At 36.2% G+C, this 23,548-nt stretch overlaps 3 protein-coding genes across 3 annotated transcripts; all 3 read right to left on the bottom strand.

The window, feature by feature from the left end:
- Positions 1-300: 300 nt before the first annotated feature.
- Positions 301-1,228, bottom strand: LOC106441555 (uncharacterized mitochondrial protein AtMg00810-like). The gene is made up of 2 exons (XM_013883361.2): positions 541-1,228; positions 301-449 (listed from the first exon to the last, which is right to left on the bottom strand). Exons 1-2 carry the CDS (start codon positions 1,226-1,228, stop codon positions 301-303), a joined length of 837 nt encoding a protein of 278 aa, XP_013738815.2.
- Positions 1,229-3,879: 2,651 nt separating this feature from the next.
- LOC106441561 (putative F-box protein At1g46984) lies at positions 3,880-7,649 on the bottom strand. Its single transcript, XM_048739048.1, has one exon. The coding sequence runs from the start codon at positions 6,668-6,670 to the stop codon at positions 5,480-5,482; it is 1,191 nt and encodes a 396-aa protein (XP_048595005.1). The 5' UTR covers positions 6,671-7,649; the 3' UTR covers positions 3,880-5,479.
- An 8,374-nt stretch (positions 7,650-16,023) lies between these two features.
- On the bottom strand, positions 16,024-22,407 carry LOC106441562 (putative F-box protein At1g46984). Its single transcript, XM_048739047.1, has one exon. It carries the CDS (start codon positions 18,117-18,119, stop codon positions 16,929-16,931), a length of 1,191 nt encoding a protein of 396 aa, XP_048595004.1. The 5' UTR covers positions 18,120-22,407; the 3' UTR covers positions 16,024-16,928.
- Between the last annotated feature and the right edge of the window lie 1,141 nt (positions 22,408-23,548).

The raw sequence follows: 23,548 nt of genomic DNA, 5'->3' as shown, positions 1-23,548 counted from the left end.
CCGATAAACTTTTGCATCCAAAAATCTGCAAGAAAATCTGCGATAAACATATGCACAACTAAGAACTCTCTTAATAAGAATCACTCTCTTATTAATCTCTTAAGGAAACTCACTCAAAACCTTAAGCTCTCTCAATCACAAAACTCTTATTTTATGTCACACTTTGATATCTCTATATATATAAGAATATAAAGTCCTAAACACACTAGATAATAATGTTTAGATAACTCCTAAACACTTAAGGACTTTCCTATTTCCTATTCCAAAACTCGGTAGGAAATATATAGCTTGTTGCTTACGTTATTTCAAGCTTGGTCCAACATTCTTCCCCTCAACCTCAAGCTTGAAATCTCCAATATTCAACTCTTGAACCCCAATGAAGCTTCTCATCTCTTTATACTTCAGCTTGCCAAGGGACTTAGTTAGTATATCGGCCTTTTGTTCCGTACCTGGTACATGATCCACTTCTACTTAATTGTTCTCTACACATTCTCTTATGAAATGAAACCTACGGTGTATGTGTTTGCTCTTTTCTGCGACCATGAAATATTGGATTCTTGGTGAGTGCTATAGCCGACTTGTTATCGATTCGGAGAGTCACCTTTTCACATCTACTTCCGGTTACTTCAGCTAGAAGGTCTTGGAGCCAGATTGCTTGCTTTGCCGCTTCTGTAGCAGCCATAAATTCTGCTTCACACGACGAGAGATCCACTGTTTCTTGCTTTTGTGAACACCAAGTAATAGGGCACTTCTCAAGGTAGAATATGTGACCGGTTGTACTCCTCCCATCATCTTCATCAGCATTATGACTACTGTCACTGTATCCTATCAGGCTCATGCCATCAGCTCGTTCATATGACAAACCATACGACAATGTGCCTCGTAGGTACTGCAACACTTGTTTGAGCAACACATTGTGAGACTCTCTCGGTTCATGCATGTATCGACTAAGCATACCCAGAACAAAGGAAAGATCACGCCGTGTAAGGAGGAGGTACCTCAGACAACCAATGCTTCTTCTATACTCCTTCTCACCAACGTGTTTCTCGTTTAATCCCCTAGACATCTTCACATTCAGTTCCATCGGTATTTGACATGAATTGCGATCACCCATTCTTGCTTCTTCAACTAGCTTGGACACATATCTTGCTTGGGACAATGTTATACCATCTGAGTGTTGCGTTACCTCAATACCAAGATAGTATCTTAGCTTTCCAAGATCACTCATATCAAAGTTTGTAGCCTCTCCTCCTTAAAATCATGTATCATCTCTAGACTTGAACGCGTTACAAGAAGGTCATCCACATAGACTGCAACAATCAATAGATGATCATTCTCCTTTCTTCGATAAAGAGACGCCTCCTTAGAACACTTAACGAAGCCAAGCCCTCGTAATATGCTGTTGAGCTTGATGTTCCAAGCTCTAGGGGCTTGCTTAAGCCCATAAAGTGCCTTGTTCAGTTTATACACCTTGTCTTCTCTTCCTTTAACCTCAAACCCTTTTGGTTGCCTCACATATACTTCTTCTTTGAGCTCTCCATGAAAAAACGCGGTCTTGACATCGAGATGATGAACCTGCCAATGATTTGTGGCCGCAAGAGAAAGGATGAATTGTATCATTTCAATTCGTACCACCGGCGCAAACACCTCATCATAGTCTATGCCGTGTCTTTGTACATATCCTTTAGATACTAGTCTTGCCTTGAACTTGATTATGCTTCCATCAGGGTTTCTTTTGATCTTGAAAACCAACTTTAGTCCGATAGCTTTAGCTCCTAGTGGTAACTCGACCAAGTCCCACATTTTGTTCTTTACTATGGACTCAATCTCATCCTCACACGCTACCACCCATTCTCTGTGAGCTTTAGCTTCTTCAAAATCCCAAGGTTCTTCAATGATCATGATCAATATTCTTTCGCATTCAATCTCAGCAAGACAGATATACTCACTAAGGTAATCTTGTTTTCTTCTAACTCTATCTGATCGTCTAGGACCGTCTTCTTCGTCATCAACCTCATCTTCTGTTTCGCTTTTCTCCTTACTTTTCTCGGCTTCAGCATGACTCTCTGGTTCGTTCATAACTCGAACTGAACCGTTGCCTTCTCCTTCTCAATCATCAACCTCATCTCCTCTACTTACGTGATCTCCAAGTCTCTCAAAAATGTAGGTTAAGCATTCCAGAGTTAATATCTTCCTTTTTGTTCCAGTTCCAGCCTTGCTCCTCATCACATATTACATCCCTACTAACAACTATTCTTTGTTTAGTTGGATCAAAGAGACGATATGCCTTAGAACCTGGTTCGGTTCCAAGATGAACAAGAAGTTTTGATCTATCGTCTAGCTTCTTTCTCCCAGCTGCTTCTGTTCTCGCATATCCTAAGCACCCAAAGACACGAATGTGCCCAAGGTTAGGTTTTCTTTGTCGCAAAGCTTCATATGGCGTCTGTGGAGGAATTAGTGACCTTGTCGCCACGCGATTTATAAGATAAATTGCATGTCTTATATCTTCTCCCCATAGATAGTTAGGCATATCTTTATGGTTAAGAATGCTTCTTGTCATCTCTAATAACGTCCTATTACGCCTTTCTACGACTCCGTTTTTTTGCGGCAAATATTGGTCTGTAAGATGTCTCTTGATGCCATTGATCTCACAGAAATTTTGAAATTCTTTTGATATAAATTCTCCTCCTCTATCTGTCCGGAATGTTAGAATCTTGGTTCTTGTTTCTTGCTCGGCTTGTGCCTTGAATATTTTGAACTTATGAAACGCTTCGTTCTTCTCTTTTAGTAGAATGCTCCACATGTAGCGAGAGTAATCATCAATGATCACGAACACGTAACTCTTGTGTGCTGGTGTAGATGGTTTAATTGGCCCGCAAAGGTCTCCGTGTACCAGCTCAAGAGGTTGTGTAGCTCTGTATGTGCTTGCCTGAGGGAAGCTTTGTCGTGTCTGTTTGCCTCGCAGACAGGAACCGCACGTGTCTTTCTCTATGAACATCTTTGGTAGGCCAACTACAACCTCCTTGTTAGCCATCAACTTCATAGTCTCGACATTGACATGTCCCAGTCGGGAGTGCCATTTATTTCCTTCATCCGAGCCTATCAGTTGAAGACACTTGATGCTATCCACGTCTATGGTCACCTTATATAACCAATTCCTGGATCTCTTAGTTTTCACTATTAAATTGCCGTTTCGATCATATATTATTAGGTGATCATCTTTCATAGTAACTTCACACCATGCTTCAGTGGCCTGTCCAAACTTATAATATTGCTCTTTAAATCAGGAATAATGTATATGTTATTAAGAACCTTCTTGTCGCCATTCTTGAGTAAGAAATGTATTGAGCCTTTTCCTTGTATCTCTATTCGAGAATCATCACTGAATTTTACCATTCCTTTGATTGTTTCATCGAGCTCAAAGAAGAATAACCGATTCCCACTCATATGATTGCTGGCTCCATTGTCAAGGTACCATAAGTCGAGTGAATCTTGATCACTTTCAAACGAACTTGGCTCGACCTTTTGTTCGTTTAAGAACACCACTTCATGTAACATCAAATTATCAGCCACTTATGTATCCTCTTCCTTCTTCTCTGTTATTTCCTGAAGAAGCTTAAGTAGCCTATCTGGACAATCCGTCGCATAATGCCCTAGCTTATCACACCTTTAACACATTATCTTGGAGTCATCTCGCTCTTGTCTATACCACGGACCATGGCGACCACGACCTCTACATCTCCAGTACGATCGACCACCGTATCCTCTTCCTCGTCCTCTGTTTCTTCAGTGATTCTCTTGAGGACGCGAATCAGAATTCGCAAACATAAGCTTGCGTTGATCATCCGTTTCTTCTTCCTCTTCTTCTTCACCAATTCTCTCTTCATATGCTTTTAGCCTCCCAACAATATCCTCAAAACTTGTGATATTAAGATCAAGTACTTGTTCAAGTGCTGCAATAATATGTATATAACGCTTTCGTGGTAGACTTTTCAGAAACTTCTTAACAAGTTTTGGTTCATCAATGACTTCTCCAAGTGCAATTGATTTCGAAGAGATTTCTGAAAGTTTTCCCACAAACGCATCAATCGTATCTGATTCCTTCATCTTGATTCTGTCAAATTCAGCCATTAGCGTTTGTTATCTCGCCTCCTTAACCCTATCAGCTCCAACATGTCTAGCTTGTATGGCTTCCCACACGGCCTTTGTGGTATCAAGGTCTCCAAGTTTTAGAATTGGTGCTTCTGGTATAGATTGGAACAACAACGCAATCGCCATATTGTTTTTGTCTTCGTCCTTTGTTCCAGACTCTATAACCTCCCACACCTTGTTTACCTTGAGTGCAATCTTCATCCGTATGGCCCATACTGTGTAGTTTGCAGAATCAAGCATGGGACACTTAATTGAAGATGGTCCTATCTATTTCAATTTCATCATGACCTCGTCTTTCTTGTTGTCGCTCATGGTGTGTATCTGATCACAATAACTCTCGCTTTTTCGCACCTAAAGCTCTGATACCAAATATTGAAACTCGATCTCAAGAACACAACTAAGAACTCTCTTAATAAGAATCACTCTCTTAAGAAAACTCACTCAAAACCTTAAGCTCTCTCAATCACAAAACTCTTATTTTATGTCACACTTTGACATCTCCATATATATAAGAATATAAAGTCCTAGACACACTAGATAATAATGTTTAGATAACTCCTAAACACTTAAGGACTTTCCTATTTCCTATTCCATAACTCGGTAGGAAATAGATAGCTTGTTGCTTAAGTTATTTCAAGCTTGGTCCAACATTTATCACGTATCTGCACTGTACTGTTATTTTTCGGGTTGTAGAGCAATTTTACTTGTACAAGTGAGTCCTACAAATAATAACTTGTCTGCACAACCACATTCCTTTGGAAAAGTGGCAAAACTTAGATAAACTTCAACCATTCTTGCTTTTCGGCATCGTCAAAACCTCACAGCTCACGATGATTTTGGTGTTGGAGCTAATCTTTTTGTAAGTTATATCTAATACTCCATCTGTTTCATTTTAAGTGTCACTTTGGGTTTGTGCACACAGATTAAGGAAACAATTAATTTTGTATACTTCATATATAAAAACACAATTATTTATACACCTAACCATATTTCAACCAATAGAAAATTAATTGTTAAATAAAACTAATAAATTTTGCATTCAAAGTTGAAAACAACACTTATTTTGTAACGAAACAATTTCTCTACAACGACACATAATATGAAACGGAGAGAGTATCTGTTACTCAAGCTTTAGAAATCTTTAAGTGATATAAATGCATAAAACAGAAGTAGCACAAATAAATCAATGTCGCTGATAATTAGAAACAAAACAAATCCATAAGAAAGAAAATTAAACCACAAGATTCAGAAATGGTCTAGGCATCAGACTTCAGCAAAAATAAATATAAAAACAAAGAGAGCAAAGACCCCGCGATCAGCCACGGATTTATTGCCGAAACATCAGATTCTCAACATGGTTTGGGAAGGTGAAGACTTCACCATGGTGTGCAGCTGGATCCATAAAGACCTTCTCTTCAATTCCTTGGATCTCAACTCTTCTAACACTCTTTCTCTCCACATTGTAATAGTAAACATAGAATGGTTTCTTCCAACGCCACTGCGCCCAAACAACTTCACCTGTATCAGTTCCCCAGACTGATTTTATGTTCCAGAAAATCATATCTGGGAAATACAAGATATGCTTTGTCCATTTCCCTTTCTCGGTATCATCTAGAACCCATAACTGATTATTGTCACTATAATCACGGACTAAGACACCTAATTTTCCCTTGTAGTTTATCAACGTCCAAAAGTTGAAATCTATATGTATAAACCTAAACTTTTCAGACTTAACATTAAAGCATGCTATCACGTTAATAAAGTTGTTATGAGCTGCATAATACAATATCCCGTTGATGCATATCCCCTTTCTGTAGTTCTGAGGAAAATGGGGAAACTCACATTCTATCTTTCTCCATGATGGGTTTCCTTTCCCTAGCGTCAAGACGTGATGTTCTCTGGAGTTTATTTGTCTTCTATACTTTGTTACGGTCATGCACAAAACCTTGAATTGCTTCTCGATAGGATCATACCCAAGGAAGCTTCTTAACTCATTATTCTTAGCTCTCACTTTAGGTAGAGGTATTTTCTGACCCGTGCTAGGGTTACATAGCACAGGAACCCTTTCCATCTTTCCCTTTAGCATCTGCTTTTCGTAAAGATAGACAAAACCGTTGGCGGATAGACAAACTTCTTTGTACCAATCTCCAGAGACACCCATATGATAATCCGGTGCTACAACACTTATGTTCTCATTAAAATGAAGCTGAGGGGATGAAAAGAAGTGCCACTTGCCTTTGAATTCAAACGTGAACAAAAGTTGTGGCCGAGTGGATGAACTCGTCAGGAACGATTTTGCGAAATGTGGACTGCAAAGTATGGAATCCCATTCCTTCGAGACACATCGACATAGTGCAATGGCTTTTGCTGGTAGTCTCTTGAGGATCTCGATGATGAGATCGATGGGAAGCGTCTCCGAGTTTCCTCCTACATACGTTGAAGAGTTTTTTGATGATTGTATGTGGCCTTTGATGATTTTAAGGTGTTTCACCGGATTGTTGTATTTCTCTAGGCTCATGACGATTTTTGCTATGGTCTGGGAATGCAGATAGCTAAGACAACAGGAGGTAATATACTATAGGCTTATCGAAATACATATCCTGATATTTTACATTATATTTTTAAAATCTTTAGTTTCCTTTTCTTTTTAATATGGAATCTTAAGTATCCTATTGTGTCTTTTATTTTTCCACCATTCATGAACCAAAATTTGAATTCATATGGCAACAAATATTCTTTTTAGTACCATAATCTTATTAAGATGTTGAATTCTCTACTTGTTAGTAAAAAGAAAATTACATTTTAGGGGTCAACTGATTCATCCCCTAAACCCAAAAAACTCAGGTTTTCTTGTGAAATACCAAATAGTGATAATCTCAGTAATTGTTCCTATGATTTAATTCATTATCGAATCCATATCCATATAAAATTATCATCATTAACCGATAACAGTTGACTTATCTTCTTAGTACATTAATAAACCAATGACTTTTACTGTGATGACGATAAGACTGGGAGAAAGAGGTGAGTGGAGGATTGGCACTGAAAATGGATTTAGCGGGGGTTGGAAGATTGGTGGATGCCGATTTGAAAATATGCTATCAAAGTTGATGAAAGACGGAAAAAAAATATTCTCGAAGTGAAGGACCTTGTATATAAGAGCGGTGGGCTTCTGTGGAGGATCCGACGTCGATAAAGGATGAGAAAAGAAGGATAAACTAAGACATCATTATCTGGAAATTGTTGGGGTCAAAATCGGTAATGACGAAATCAATGTCCAAAAGTTCTCGAGAAACCTTTTTGTGAAAAAAATAAAAATATGGAAAACTAAAACTTCATATTTTTAAGAATATTTGCGCGACAATGTCCTCGGAAGGGATCATTCAATCTCTCGAATAGATGTTTCCAAAGCATCAAGACAAGCAAACCAGCATCGTACGACCTGCCATCGGGCAAATTGGATAAGCCAAGTCCAAATCACCATTGAGAGTTCCGGAGACGAGAATGCGTGGTTTGGGACTGACACAACTCGCCCACGTCCAATCCAACTCGCCATTGGGCGAGTTGGATGCATCATGTCCAACTTGCCCGATGTCGAGTTGGATCAGCCTTGTCCAGTTCGCCATTAAGTGAGTTGGATCAGTCCCACACCATGCATTCTCGTCTCCGAAACTCCCTCTTTCGGGTCTCGGTCAAACTGTCTCTTGTTTCGTCCCGATCGGAGTTACCGTTAAAACTTTACGATAAAACGACGAAGACTTATTTTCTCATATAAGTTCGGATCGATCGTATAAAATGATAACGCTTAGCTTAATATAATGGTTATCTGAGATATACTACTGATTTCCGCTATCTCGTAAAATCGACGTCGTACTAAAGGCAAATTCGGAGATAAATGTCAAGTTTCAAGGGATAATCATCAAGATCGGAAAAAATGGAATATTCCTGCGAGAAGATAAACTCTGCCCAAGGGCAGAAAAGGAAAGCCCAGACCGACCTAGAAGGAGTATATAAGGGACACGAAAGCGACAGGCGCAAGAAAGAACTTTTACACACACAGCAAACTTAGCACTTAGAGCAATATTAGGCAATTTTCTGTTTTTGTTATCGAGCTGCGACTCAACTAGGTTTCAAGTCTTAGGTGGTTAGAACTAGGAACTCGCCAACAGCTCTTGCGACCAAGGTTTTACCTGTTGTGAACGCTTATACACAAATTTGGAATAAGATCTTCTTTGCTCTCTTTTTACTTTATTCAAGTTATCATTTTCGTCTGTTTATGTTATCTGATTGCTTGACGTTTGGCTTAGCAGAAATCCGGGACCTCTGGGAAATTTAGGGTTTCCTAACTTTCCTTATTTTATGGAAATCGACGGTGCGAATTTCGGCTCCCAGAGAAATCTTGGGTTTTAACTCTTTTTAACAGTGTTCTTCTCCAGGTGGAAGAGCAATATCAATTGTATACAAAGTATAACTTGCTCTGACAAACCATATTCTTTCAAAAAGGTGGCAATACGTAGATAAGCTTCGGTCACTCTTGCTTCTTGGCATGGTCAAAAACTCACAGCTCACAAGGAGTAAGATGATAGAGCTCATCTCTCTATGTAAGATCTGTTTCTCAAGTCTACGTAATATTTATGTGATATGAATGGATAAAAAGCAGTACTAGCACGAAAATATTAATGAGATCAATGTCGCAAAGATTTATGAAACAAACAAAAAAATCAATAAGAATAGATCTTAAGAGCATGTCCATCTGTGGGATGGACAAGAGTTTCTCAACTCTTAGAAAAAAAAATGTCAAAAGCGAAGAGAAACTGTCAAAAAGTATCTAGAGATGTTTTTAGAACTCTATTTGAAACTGCTTTGTCAAATGTCATTACAGGATTAGTTAGATTTCTGCTATCACTTAAATTTTAAGTCAATAATCTATTTAAATCAAAATTGTTATTATTATAAATTTTAGATACATATTTACGTTTCTAAACTGTTAGATATGTTTTTAGGACAACCTTAACAGCAGTATTTAACCAGTATCTATGTATTAAACAAATTAAAAAATTGTTAAAGGTGGAGAGAGAACAAAAATAAATTCTCTGTTTACATCCTCAACAAAAAAAAATTGCGATACTTTGACATTGTGTGTCATTCCATAATTGGTTTTACTTTCTTTATCTGTTTTAAAATTTAACCATTAACTGAATTATAGTAAGATATTAATATTTTACATGTTAGATACCCTTGTTAGAGCAGCTCCAACCATAATATTTGGAAGGAGTTCTAAAACTTAGGCCCTGTTCGTTTGCTCACCTAGGTGATCCATCTGGGTGAAGATGCAAATTGATGTTCGTTTAGTGCATTATAATACTACATCCAGATGGATCACCCAGCTGAATTTTTAAAAACTCATCTCAAATTCTCACCTAAATGAAGGTGAGTCTTGATAGTGCATCTGGATGCAGATGCATCTAGTTCAGTCCAAAATGATAAACGACAAAAATGACCTTTTAAAATCAAAATATTATTTTCAAACCGTAAATTCAATTTTTTTTGCATATACTTTTTCCACTATAACCAAAAAATACATTTTCTCGGAAAAACGGAAAACACACTTTCCCGCCAAAACCACAAGATGCATTTTTCCGCAAAAAACATAAAACACATTTCCATTAAAACACATTTTTTCGACTAAACCAGTAAAACCACACTTTTCGACCAAAACCCAAAAAACGCATATTCCTGTCAAAACCGGAAACAACACATTTTCTCGCCAAAACAAAAAAAAATGCATTTTTTCGCTAAAACCGAAAAACACAATTTTCTCGCCAAAACCGGAAAACAGAATTTTCCTGCCAAAACTGAAAAACGGAATTTTCCCACCAAAACCAGAAAACGGAATTTTCCCACCAAAACCGGAAAAACGCATTTTCCCGCCAAAATTGAAAAACACATTTTTCCCGCCAAAACCGGAAAAACGTATTTCCCGCTAAAATCGGAAAACGTATTTTCCCGCTAAAACCAGAAAAACACATTTTCCGCCAAAACCGGAAAAATGTATTTTCCAGCCAAAACCGGAAAAATATATTTTTCCGCCAAAACCGGAAAAATATATTTTCCCGCCAAAACCGGAAAAAAATTATTTTCCCGCCAAAACCGGAAAAATGAATTTTCCCGCCAAAACCGAAAAATGTGTTTTTCCGCCAAAACCGGAAAAATGCATTTTCTCGCCAAAACCGGAAAAATGTATTTTCCCGCCAAAACCGGAAAAATGCATTTTCCCGCCAAAACCGGAAAAATGCATTTTTCCGCCAAAACCGGAAAATGTATTTTCCCGCCAAAACCGCAAAAATAACTTTTCCCGCCAAAACCGGAAAATGTATTTTCCCGCCAAAACCGCAAAAATAACTTTTACCGCCAAAACTGGAAAAATGCATTTTCCCGCCAAAACCGGAAAATGTATTTTCCCGTCAAAACCGCAAAAATAACTTTCCCGCCAAAACCGGAAAATGTATTTTCCCGCCAAAACCGCAAAAATAACTTTTTCCGCCACAATCATGAAAAAAAACTTTTCCCGTCAAAAACACTTTTCGCGCCAAAACTACAATACACACTTTTTCTGTCCAAACCGCAAAAACGTATTTTTCCGCCAAACCCATAAAACATATTTTTCCGCCAAAACCATAAAAATGCACTTTTTCGCGAAAAACACATATTTCCTCAAAAACCGCAAAAATATTTTCGGCCAAAACCGTAAAAATGCTATTTTTCCGCCGAAACGTAATAAATTATATTTTAGTCATCTTATTAACAAGTCCACCTGGATGCAGATGGAAGTTAAAAAATGAAAAGCAAACGAACATAGTTGCATTCAGATGATTCATCTGAATGCATGAACGAAGTGAAGAAACGAACAACACCCAGATGGAGCATCTGGATGAGACATCTAGATGGATTATCTGGATGCATCTTCGAGGTGTACAAACGAATAGGACCTTAAAAGAAAAGATAAAATCAGAAAAATAAGAGGGAAAGTTAGAAAAAGTTCTCAAAAGTAAGACTTTTTAGGACCTCTTAGGAAACTAAAGCAAGAGATGTCACTTTTCTAATTTTTTAAAAGTTCTAAAAATAAATATATAATTACATGATTAGCATACTAATATATATTTTTTTCTTTTAGAACCCTTCAGCACTTCCACCGTATATGTTGCTCTTAATATACTTATGGTTGGACATGCTCTTAGACTTCAACAAAAAAAAATTAAAGTAAAATAAATACTGTGATCAGCTACGGATTTATTGCCGCATCATCAGATTCTCAACATGGTTTGTGAAGATGAAAATTGGTTCAAGGGCATCTCGACACATCAATTTCTCTTCAATTCCTTTGATCTCAATGCTTCTAACATTCTGTCTCTCCACATTGTAGTAGAAAACATAAAATTGATAGGTCCAAGGACTTGGCGCCCAAACAATTTCGCCCGTATCAGTTTCTCAGATTGATCTTTTGGCCATGAAAGCTCAAACTGGCAAACAAAAACTATGCTTTGACCATTTATTGCTCTTGTTATAATAAACGTCACCATCATCAAAGACTAGGGCACCTAACTGTCTCTTGTAGTTTATCAACATCAAGAAGCTAATCAACACAGAGCTCTCTTCCTCTATTTGTAAAAACCTAAATTTCTCAGACTTAACATCAAAGCATGCTATCACGTAAGTTAACTTGTTAAGAGAAATGTAACACAAAATCCCGTTGACGTATATCCCGTTTTGGTGCGCCTCAGGAAAATGCAGAAACCCAATTTCAATCTTTCTCCACAATAGTTTTCATTTCCCTAACGTCAAGACTTTTACTTTGATGATGATAAGGATAAGACTGGGAGGAGGAGGTCAGTGTAGGATTGGCGCTAAAAAAGGAATTAGTGGTGTTTGGAAGATTCATATTAATGAAGATTGGTGGATGCCATGAAATTAAATCGCCCTCGGAGGGAAGGAACATTGGAGTGGATATAAGATAGAAGTAGCATGAAAAAAGTCAATGTCGCTGATAATTAATAAAGAGAACAAATCCATAAGCAAGAAAATTAAACCGCAAGATTCAGAAAGGGTCTAGGTTTTTGACTTCAGCAAAAATAAATATTAAAAAAAAAAGAATAGCAAAACCTTATCGTCAATTCCTTGGATATAAACTCTTCTAACACTCTGTCTCTCCACATTGTAATAGTAAACATAGCATGGTTTTATCTAAGGCCATTGCGCCCAAACAATTTCACCCATATCAGTTCCCCAGACTAATTTTATGTTCCAGATAACCATATCTGGGAAATACAAGAAATGCTTTGACCAATTCCCTTTCTCGGTATCATCTAGAACCCGTAACTGATTATTGTACCTAAAACTATCATTGGAGTGGATATAAGATAGAAGTAGCATGAAAAAAGTCAATGTCGCTGATAATTAAGAAAGAGAACAAATCCATAAGCAAGAAAATTAAACCGCAAGATTCAGAAAGGGTCTAGGTTTTTGACTTCAGCAAAAATAAATATTAAAAAAAAGAATAGCAAAGACCTTATCGTCAATTCCTTGGATATAAACTCTTCTAACACTCTGTCTCTCCACATTGTAATAGTAAACATAGCATGGTTTTATCCAAGGCCATTGCGCCCAAACAATTTCACCCGTATCAGTTCCCCAGACTGATTTTATGTTCCAGATAACCATATCTGGGAAATACAAGAAATGCTTTGACCAATTCCCTTTCTCGGTAAAAAAAAAAGAATAGCAAAGACCTTATCGTCAATTCCTTGGATATAAACTCTTCTAACACTCTGTCTCTTTACATTGTAATAGTAAACATAGCATGGTTTTATCCAAGGCCATTGTGCCCAAACAATTTCACCCGTATCAGTTCCCCAGACTGATTTTATGTTCCATAAAACTATATCTGGGAAATACAAGAAATGCTTTGACCAATTCCCTTTCTTGGTATCATCTAGAACCCGTAACTGATTATTGTACCTAAAACTATCATCTAAATCCCTAAAACTAACATTCAATCCTAAAACTAACATCCAAATCCCTAAAACTATCATCTAAATCCCTAAAACTAACATTCAAATCTCTAAATCCAACAAACTAACATAAAAATAATTTAACAATCTAATCTAAATACAAAAACTTACCTGATAGAAGGATAGGGAAGAAAGAGAGGTAATTTTGAGTGTGTTATTGAAGAGAGAGGCCTTTGCGCCCAAACAATTTCACCCGTATCAGTTCCCCAGACTGATTTTATGTTCCATAAAACCATAACTGGGAAATACAAGAAATGCTTTGACCAATTCCCTTTCTCGGTATCATCTAGAACCCGTAACTGATTATTGTACCTAAAACTATCATCTAAATCCCTAAAACTAACATTCAATCCTAAAACAAACATCCAAATCCCTAAAAGTATCATCTAAATCCCTAAAACTAACATTCAAATCCCTCAATCCAACAAACTAACATAAAAATAATTTAACAATCTAATCTAAATACAAAAACTTACCTGATAGAAGGATAGGGAAGAAAAAGAGGTAATTTCGAGTGTGTTATTGGAGAGAGAGAGAGAGAGAGAGAGAGAGAGAGAGAGAGAGAGAGAGAGAGAGAGAGAGAGAGAGAGAGAGAGAGAGAGAGAGAGACAGAGAGAGAGAGAGAGAGAGAGAGAGAGAGAGAGAGAGAGAGAGAGAGAGAAGAGAGAGAGAGAGAGAGAGAAGAGAGAGATCTAGAGAGAAGATCTCTCTCTCTCTAGATCTCTCTCTCGAGAGATCTCTCTCTCTCTCTCTCTTCCTCTCTCTCTCTCTCTCTCTCTCTCTCTCTCTCTCTCTTCTCTCTCTCTCTCTCTCTCTCTCTCTCTCTCTCTCTCTCTCTCTCTCTCTCTCTCTCTCTCTCTCTCTCTCTCTCTCTCTCTCTCTCTCGCTCCTCTCCTCTCTCTCTCTCTCTCTCTCTCTCTCTCTCCTCTCTCTCTCTCTCTCTCTCTCTCTCTCTCTCCTCTCTCTCTCTCTCTCTCCTCTCCTCTCTTCTCTCTCTCTCTCTCTCTCTCTCTCTAGAGAGAGAGAGAGAATCGAATGGGGGAAGGAAAAGAGATCCGAAAATTTAACTTTAAAATTTTTTGATGGACCTGCATCCGTTGGGAAGCCATCATGAATTTTTGCTTTATGATGTCCTCAAAAATATTCCCGATTTCTTTTTCAGCTAAATTTTGAGATTACAAATGGATTCTCGACATAAGACATATTCCCTCGCGAAATCATCGACAATTTTATTTTCAGCCAACAAGACCATAAACCTTGAATCATCAAATATTCATCCAAATTTCTTGAAGGATTTACGATAAATTTCTGATGGATTCCCGAAGACTTCATGATTAGGGTTACCAAACACAAAGAAAAACATATCAAAAATATATGTATACAATATACATAAACACATCAACGATATCCGTATACATACGGATTTCTGACGAATTCCCAAAAATGTCTGATACATTTCCAAAAAAAAATCCTTTAAATTTAATATAATTATATATTTATTTAATTCTATTGAGAATTCTTCAAAAATGTCCGATGGATTCCCGATTAATTTATTAAACTAATATTTAATTAATTCCATCGAGACTCCGTCAAAATATCCACGAGAATTTGTTTGAAATTTTCGTGAATTACCAATAGCTTCATGTTGAATTAAAGAAATGCTCATCTTTATTAAACTCGTCGAAATCCATCGAAATTTTCTGAGGATTTCCGTTAAAGTTTTTTTCTTGGAAATTCAGAAATGCGTTGGAAATTCCTGACATATTTAATTCCATCAAAAAAATCTGTCAAAACTTCCTATGTTTTTTGTAGTGATACCACAACTCCAATAAACTTGTAACTTGAGGATGAATATTACAAGAAGATTTGGGAATAGCTAGATTTTGGTTCAGCAAACTTAAGAATTGCACTTTCTCCATTTGAAGCCGGATCCAATAATTTTTTTTGTAGCAATTTAAATACGTTGAAGGAGACTAACAAAATCTGGTATAGAGTATCAATACTAGGTGAAAAGATTTCAACATCGAGAATGTTTGCAGAGATACTAAAAGCAGTGGTCTTGAAAGTCACCGATAAATTCATTTACACATATATCACTCCAATCAAATGAGGTTGCACATCATTTTGCGTAAAAATATCATTCAACCAATTGTTTCCATTCAAATTGTAATTTCCATGTTATATTTAATCTGTAAATTTTATCATGATTATGAAACTTCACAGTTCATCTAATATATAAGTTTCTTCGTAAAAAATACGAAACTTGATTGTTTGTTTCATTACTCAATTCCTTATACAATATTTACTTTACTTATTTAATTAGAAATTTTATGTAATGTTTCTTATGCATCATATATTTTTGATTTGTATTTTTTTTACACTTGCTCGGTCTTTTTTTGGAGAAAAAACTTGATCGATCAAATTTAAACATTGTATATTCTTTGGCTTTAATGATTTTTTTGTTGACGTATTTCACATTCGAACAACATATGTGGCTATTAAAGTTTGACTTATAATCGTTATACAACTTCTGGGTTCTGGTAAATTGGTATTAGAAATCAGATTTCTCAGAGTCAGAAAACAATCGTCTTTCGTCGTTCACATGGATGCAGAGTTACCAGTTTGGTTCGCAGAGTCTATATGAGTCTGTTTGTTGATGACAAAAAAAAAAAAAAAAAAAAGAAATCAGATTTCTCTATTTTGAGAATAAGATATATATATATATATATATATATAAAAAAAAAAAACATTTCAAATAAGAAATATGAATAGTGTTTGTACAAGGTGAAATCTTGGATAATTTTTGGAAATATTTTTCAAAAGTTTTGAAGTTAATAAACATTGATGGGATTTTATATTTTTGGTTAGGGTTTAAGTTGTTTATGATGTTTGCATTATAATCTAGATTCCAAGAGATTAAATTACGTTATTAAAGGATTATGATTTAGGTTCATATATACCGATGACAAAACTTTTCTTTTGGGATGTCATTATTATTTATGTCTATGTTTCAGTTTTTAAAAATAAGTTTTCTTTATCTTTGGCATACTATAAGTAGTTTAGGCATTGTTGGAAAAAAACCTAAAAATTGTAAAAATATATGAGTACATTTTTTGTTGCCTTTACTCAATTTTATGTACAATGTTTCTTTTACTTTACAGCTGAAATTAGTTATATTTGAAAGTACATTATTTGTTGAATTACTGATCTATGATCAAGTAGCCAAGGTCAAAGTTTCAATATGACTACTGAAAGAGAAGACCAAACTAAGACTTTATCACGTATCTGCACAGTACTGTTCGTTTCCTGGTTGTAGAGCAATTTTACTTGAACAAGTGAGTCCTACAAGTAATAACTTGTCTGCACAACCACATTCCTCTGGAAAAGTGGCAAAAATTAGATAAACTTCAACCATTCTTGCTTTTCGGCATCGTCAAAACCTCACAGCTCACGATGATTTTGGTGTTGGAGCTAATATTTTTGTATGTTAATCTAATATCTGTTACTCAAGCTTTAGAAAACTTTTAAGTGATATACATGCATAAAACAGAAGTAGCACGAATAGATGAATGTCGCTGATAATTAGAAACAAAACAAATCCATAAGAAAGAAAATTAAACCACAAGATTCAAAATGGTCTAGGCAATAGACTTCAGGAAAAATAAATATTAAAAAAAGAGAGCAAAGACCCCGCGATCAGCCACGGATTTATTGCCGAAACATCAGATTCTCAACATGGTTTGGGAAGGTGAAGACTTCACCATGGTGTGCAGCTGGATCCATAAAGACCTTCTCTTCAATTCCTTGGATCTCAACTCTTCTAACACTCTTTCTCTCCACATTGTAAAAGTAAACATAGAATGGTTTCTTCCAATGCCACTGCGCCCAAACAACTTCACCTGTATCAGTTCCCCAGACTGATTTTATGTTCCAGAAAATCATATCTGGGAAATACAAGATATGCTTCGACCATTTCCCTTTCTCAGTATCATCTAGAACCCATAATTGATTATTGTCACTATAATCACGGACTAAGACACCTAACTTTCCCTTGTAGTTTATCAACGTCCAAAAGTTGAAATCAATTTGTATAAACCTAAACTTTTCAGACTTAACATTAAAGCATGCTATCACGTTAATAAAGTTGTTATGAGCTGCATAATACAATATCCCGTTGATGCATATCCCCTTTCTGTAGTTCTGAGGAAAATGGGGAAACTCACATTCTAGCTTTCTCCATGATGGGTTTCCTTTCCCTAGCGTCAAGATGTGATGTTCTCTGGAGTTTATTTGTCTTCTATACTTTGTTACGGTCATGCACAAAAACTTGAATTGCTTCTCAATAGGATCATACCCAAGAAAGCTTCTTAACTCATTATTCTTAGCTCTCACTTTAGGTAGAGGTATTTTCTGACCCGTGCTAGGGTTACATAGCACAGGAACCCTTTCCATCTTTCCCTTTAGCATCTGCTTTTCGTAAAGATAGACAAAACCGTTGGTGGATAGACAAACTTCTTTGTACCAATCTCCAGAGACACCCATATGATAATCCGGTGCTACAACACTTATGTTCTCATTAAAATGAAGCTGAGGGGATGAAAAGAAGTGCCACTTGCCTTTGAATTCAAACGTGAACAAAAGTTGTGGCCGAGTGGATGAACTCGTCAGGAACGATTTTGCGAAATGTGGACTGCAAAGTATGGAATCCCATTCCTTCGAGACACATCGACATAGTGCAATGGCTTTTGCTGGTAGTCTCTTGAGGATCTCGATGATGAGATCGATGGGAAGCGTCTCCGAGTTTCCTCCTACATACGTTGAAGAGTTTTTTGATGATTGTATGTGGCCTTTGATGATTTTAAGGTGTTTCACCGGATTGTTGTATTTCTCTAGGCTCATGACGATTTTTGCTATGGTCTGGGAATGCAGATAGCTAAGACAACAGGAGGTAATATACTATAGGCTTATCGAAATACATATCCTGATATTTTACATTATATTTTTAAAATCTTTAGTTTCCTTTTCTTTTTAATATGGAATCTTAAGTATCCTATTGTGTCTTTTATTTTTCCACCATTCATGAACCAAAATTTGAATTCATATGGCAACAAATATTCTTTTTAGTACCATAATCTTATTAAGATGTTGAATTCTCTACTTGTTAGTAAAAAGAAAATTACATTTTAGGGGTCAACTGATTCATCCCCTAAACCCAAAAAACTCAGGTTTTCTTGTGAAATACCAAATAGTGATAATCTCAGTAATCGTTCCTATGATTTAATTCATTATCGAATCCATATCCATATAAAATTATCATCATTAACCGATAACAGTTGACTTATCTTCTTAGAACATTAATAAACCATTGACTTTTACTGTGATGACGATAAGTCTGGGAGAAAGAGGTGAGTGGAGGATTGGCACTGAAAATGGATTTAGCGGGGGTTGGAAGATTCAGAAAGAAGATTGGTGGATGCCGATTTGAAAATATGCTATCAAAGTTGATGATAGACGGAAAAAAATTATCCTCGGAGTGAAGGACCTTGTATATAAGAGCGGTGGGCTTCTGTTGAGGATCCGACGTCGATAAAGGATGAGAAAAGAAGGATAAACTAAGACATCATCATCTGGAAATTGTTGGGGTCAAAATCGGTAATGACGAAATCAATGTCAAAAAGTTCTCGAGAAACCTTTTTGTAAAAAATTAAAAATATGGAAAACTAAAACTTCGTATTTTTAAGAGTATTTGCAAGACAAGGTCCTCGGAAGAGATCATTTAATCTCTCGAATAGATGTTGCCAAAGCATCAAGACAAGCAAACCAGCATCGTACGACCCGCCATCGGGCAAATTGGATTAGCCAAGTCCAAATCACCATTGAGAGTTCCGGAGACGACAATGCATGGTGTGGGACTGACCCAACTCGCCCACGTCCAATCCAACTCGCCATTGGGCGAGTTGGATGCATCATGTCCAACTTGCCCGACGGCGAGTTGGATCAGTCTTGTCCAATTCGCCATTAAGTGAGTTGGATCAGTCCCACACCATGCATTCTCATCTCCAAAACTCCCTCTTTCGGGTCTCGGTCAAACTGTCTCTTGTCTCGTCCCGATCGGAGTTACCGTTAAAACTTTACGATAAAAACGACGAAGACTTATTTTCTCATATAAGTTCGGATCGATCGTATAAAATGATAACGCTTAGCTTAATATAATGGTTATCTGAGATATACTACTGATTTCCGCTATCTCGTAAAATCGACGTCGTACTAAAGGCAAATTCGGAGATAAATGTCAAGTTTCAAGGGATAATCATCAAGATCGGAAAAAATGGAATATTCATGCGATAAGATAAACTCGGCCCAAGGGCAGAAAAGGAAAGCCCAGACTTACCTAGAAGGAGTATATAAGGGACACGAAAGCGACAGGCGCAAGAGAGAACTTTTACACACACAGCAAACTTAGCACTTAGAGCAATATTAGGCAATTTTCTGTTTTTTTTATCGAGCTGCGACTCAACTAGATTTTTAAGTCTTAGGTGGTTAGAACTAGGAACTCGCCAACAGCTCTTACGACCAAGGTTTTACCTGTTGTAAACGCTTATACACAAATTTGGAATAAGATCTTCTTTGCTCTCTTTTTACTTTATTCAAGTTATCATTTTCGTCTGTTTATTTATCTGATTGCTTGACGTTTGGCTTAGCAGAAATCCGGGACCTTTGGGAAATTTAGGGTTTCCTAACTTTCCTAATTTTATGGAAATCGACGGTGCGAATTTCGGCTCCCAGAGAAATCTTGGGTTTTAACTCTTTTTAACAGTGTTCTTCTCCAGGTGGAAGAGCAATATCAATTGTATACAAAGTATAACTTGCTCTGACAAACCATATTCTTTCAAAAAGGTGGCAATACGTAGATAAGCTTCGGTCACTCTTGCTTCTTGGCATGGTCAAAAACTCACAGCTCACAAGGAGTAAGATGATAGAGCTCATCTCTCTATGTAAGTTCTGTTTCTCAAGTCTACGTAATCTTTATGTGATATGAATGAATAAAAAGCAGTACTAGCATGAAAATATAATGAGATCAATGTCGCAAAGATTTATGAAACAAACAGAAAATCAATAAGAATAAATCTTAAGAGCATGTCCATCAGTGGGATGGACGTGAGTTTCTCAACTCTTAGAAGAAAAAAAAAATGAGAGAGACTGTCAAAAAGTATCTAGAGATGTTTTTAGAACTCTATTTGAAACTGCTTTGTCAAATGTCATTATAGGATTAGTTAGATTTCTGCTATCACTTAAATTTTAAGTCGATAATCTATTTAAATCAAAAAATTTATTATTATAAATTTTAGATACATATTTACGTTTCTAATCATTTAGATATGTTCTTACGACAGCCTTAACAGCAGTATATAACCAGTATCTATGTATTAAAAAAAATTAAAAAATTGTTAAAGGTAGAGAGAGAACAAAAATAAATTTCCTTTTTACATCCTCAACAAAAAAAATTACGAAACTTTGACATTATGTGTCATTCCATAATTGGTTTTACTTTCTTTATCTGTTTTAAAATTTAACCATTAACTGAATTATAGTAAAATATTAATATTTTACATGTTAGATACCCTTGTTAGAGCAGCTCCAACCATAATATTTGGAAGGAGTTCTAAGACTTGAAAGAAAAGATAAAATCAGAAAAATAAGAGGGAGAGTTAGAAAAAGTTCTCAAAAGTAAGACTTTTTAGGACCTCTTAGGAAACTAAAGCAAGAGATGTCACTTTTCTAATTTTTTAAAAGTTCTAAAAATAAATATATAATTACATGATTAGCATACTAATATATATTTTTTTCTTTTAGAACCCTTCAGCACTTCCACCATATATGTTGCTCTTAATATACTTATGGTTGGACATGCTCTTAGACTTCAGAAAAAAAAAATTAAAGTAAAATAAATACCGTGATCAGCTACGGATTTATTGCCGCATCATCAGATTCTCAACATGGTTTGTGAAGATGAAAATTGGTTCAAGGGCATCTCGACACATCAATTTCTCTTCAATTCCTTTGATCTCAATGCTTCTAACATTCTGTCTCTCCACATTGTAGTAGAAAACATAAAATTGATAGGTCCAAGGACTTGGCGCCCAAACAATTTCGCCCGTATCAGTTTCTCAGATTGATCTTTTGGCCATGAAAGCTCAAACTGGCAAACAAAAACTACGCTTTGACCATTTATTGCTCTTGTTATAATAAACGTCACCATCATCAAAGACAAGGGCACCTAACTGTCTCTTGTAGTTTATCAACATCAAGAAGCTAATCAACACAGAGCTCTCTTCCTCTATTTATAAAAACCTAAATTTCTCAGACTTAACATCAAAGCATGCTATAACGTAAGTTAACTTGTTAAGAGAAATGTAACACAAAATCCCGTTGATGTATATCCCGTTTTGGTTCGTCTCAGGAAAATGCAGAAACCCAATTTCAATCTTTCTCCACAATATTTTCATTTCCCTAACGTCAGTCAAGACTTTTATTTTGATGATGACAAAGGAATTAGTGGTGTTTGGAAGATTCATATCGAATATTGGTGGATGCCATGAAATTAAATCGACCTCGGAGTGAAGGAACATTGGAGTGGATATAAGATAAAAGTAGCATGAAAAAAATCAATGTCGCTGATAATTAAGAAAGAGAACAAATCCATAAGCAAGAAAATTAAACCGCAAGATTCAGAAAGGGTCTAGGTTTTTGACTTCAGCAAAAATAAATATTTAAAAAAAAAGAATAGCAAAGACCTTATCGTCAATTCCTTGGATATAAACTCTTCTAACACTCTGTCTCTCCACATTGTAATAGTAAACATAGCATGGTTTTATCCAAGGCCATTTCACCCAAACAATTTCACACGTATCAGTTCCCCAGACTGATTTTATGTTCCAGAAATGCTTTGACCAATTCCCTTTCTCGGTATCATCTAAAACCCGTAACTGATTATTGTACCTAAAACTATCATCTAAATCCCTAAAACTAACATTCAATCCTAAAACTAACATCCAAAACTATCATCTAAATCCCTAAAACTAACATTCAAATCCCTAAATCCAACAAACTAACATAAAAATAATTTAACAATCTAAGCTAAATAGAAAAACTTACCTGATAGAAGGATAGGGAAGAAAGAGGGGTAATTTTGAGTGTGTTATTGAAGAGAGAGAGAGAGAGAGAGAGAGAGAGAGAGAGAGAGAGAGAGAGAGTATCGAATGGGAGAAGGAAAAGAGATCGGAAAAATTAACTTTTAATATTTTTGATAGACCCGCATCCGTTGGGAATCCATCATGAATTTTTGCTTTATGATGTTCTCAAAAATATTCCCGCTTTCTTTTCCAGCTAAATTTTTGAGATTACAGATGGATTCTCGACATAAGACATATTCCCTCGCGAAATCATCGAAAATATTATTTTCAGCCAACAATACCATAAACCTTGAATCCACTACAGGAAATGTGGGTAGTAATAGCGGACGGAAAACGCTATGAGTCATGTATAATAGTGTTTCCTTGTCTGCTCTGACAGCGCCCGTTATAATAGGTTCGACCCTTTTAATAGCTGTTTTTCTTTGTGCTATAATTAAGCGTACAACAATAGCGCGTTTATGTTGGCAAATGTTAATATTTATAATAATGTTACAGGAAATGTGGGTAGTAATAGCGGACGGAAAACGCTATGAGTCATGTATAATAGCGTTTCCTTGTCGGCTCTGACAGCGCCCGTTATAATAGGTCCGACCCTTTTAATAGCGGTTTTTCTTTGTGCTATAATTAAACGTACAACAATAGCGCGTTTATGTTGGCAAATGTTAATATTTATAATAATGTTGTACCAATGTTATTAAAACCTAATAATTTGATTTTCCCAATAACAAAGATAGCAAATGTTTCTGATGGGGGAAGGAAAAGAGATCGGAAAATTTAACTTTTAATATTTTTGATAGACCCGCATCTGTTGGGAATCCATCATGAATTTTTGCTTTATGATGTTCTCAAAAATATTCCCACTTTCTTTTCCAGCTAATTTTTTGAGATTACAGATGGATTCTCGACATAAGACATTCCCTCACGAAATCATCGAAAATATTATTTTCAGCCAACAATACCATAAGCCTTGAATCCACTACAGGAAATGTGAGTAGTAATAGCGGACGGAAAACGCTATGAGTCATGTATAATATTGTTTCCTTGTCCGCTCTGACAGCGCCCGTTATAATAGGTCCGACCCTTTTAATAGCAGTTTCTCTTTGTGCTATAATTAAGCGTACAACAATAGCGCGT

Source organism: Brassica napus, chromosome A9 (assembly GCF_020379485.1).
Source record: "Brassica napus cultivar Da-Ae chromosome A9, Da-Ae, whole genome shotgun sequence".
In the NCBI taxonomy this organism is placed as follows: domain Eukaryota; kingdom Viridiplantae; phylum Streptophyta; class Magnoliopsida; order Brassicales; family Brassicaceae; genus Brassica; species Brassica napus.
The sequence above is the reverse complement of the archived record's forward strand: the minus strand, read 5'-3'. Positions and strand labels throughout refer to the sequence as shown.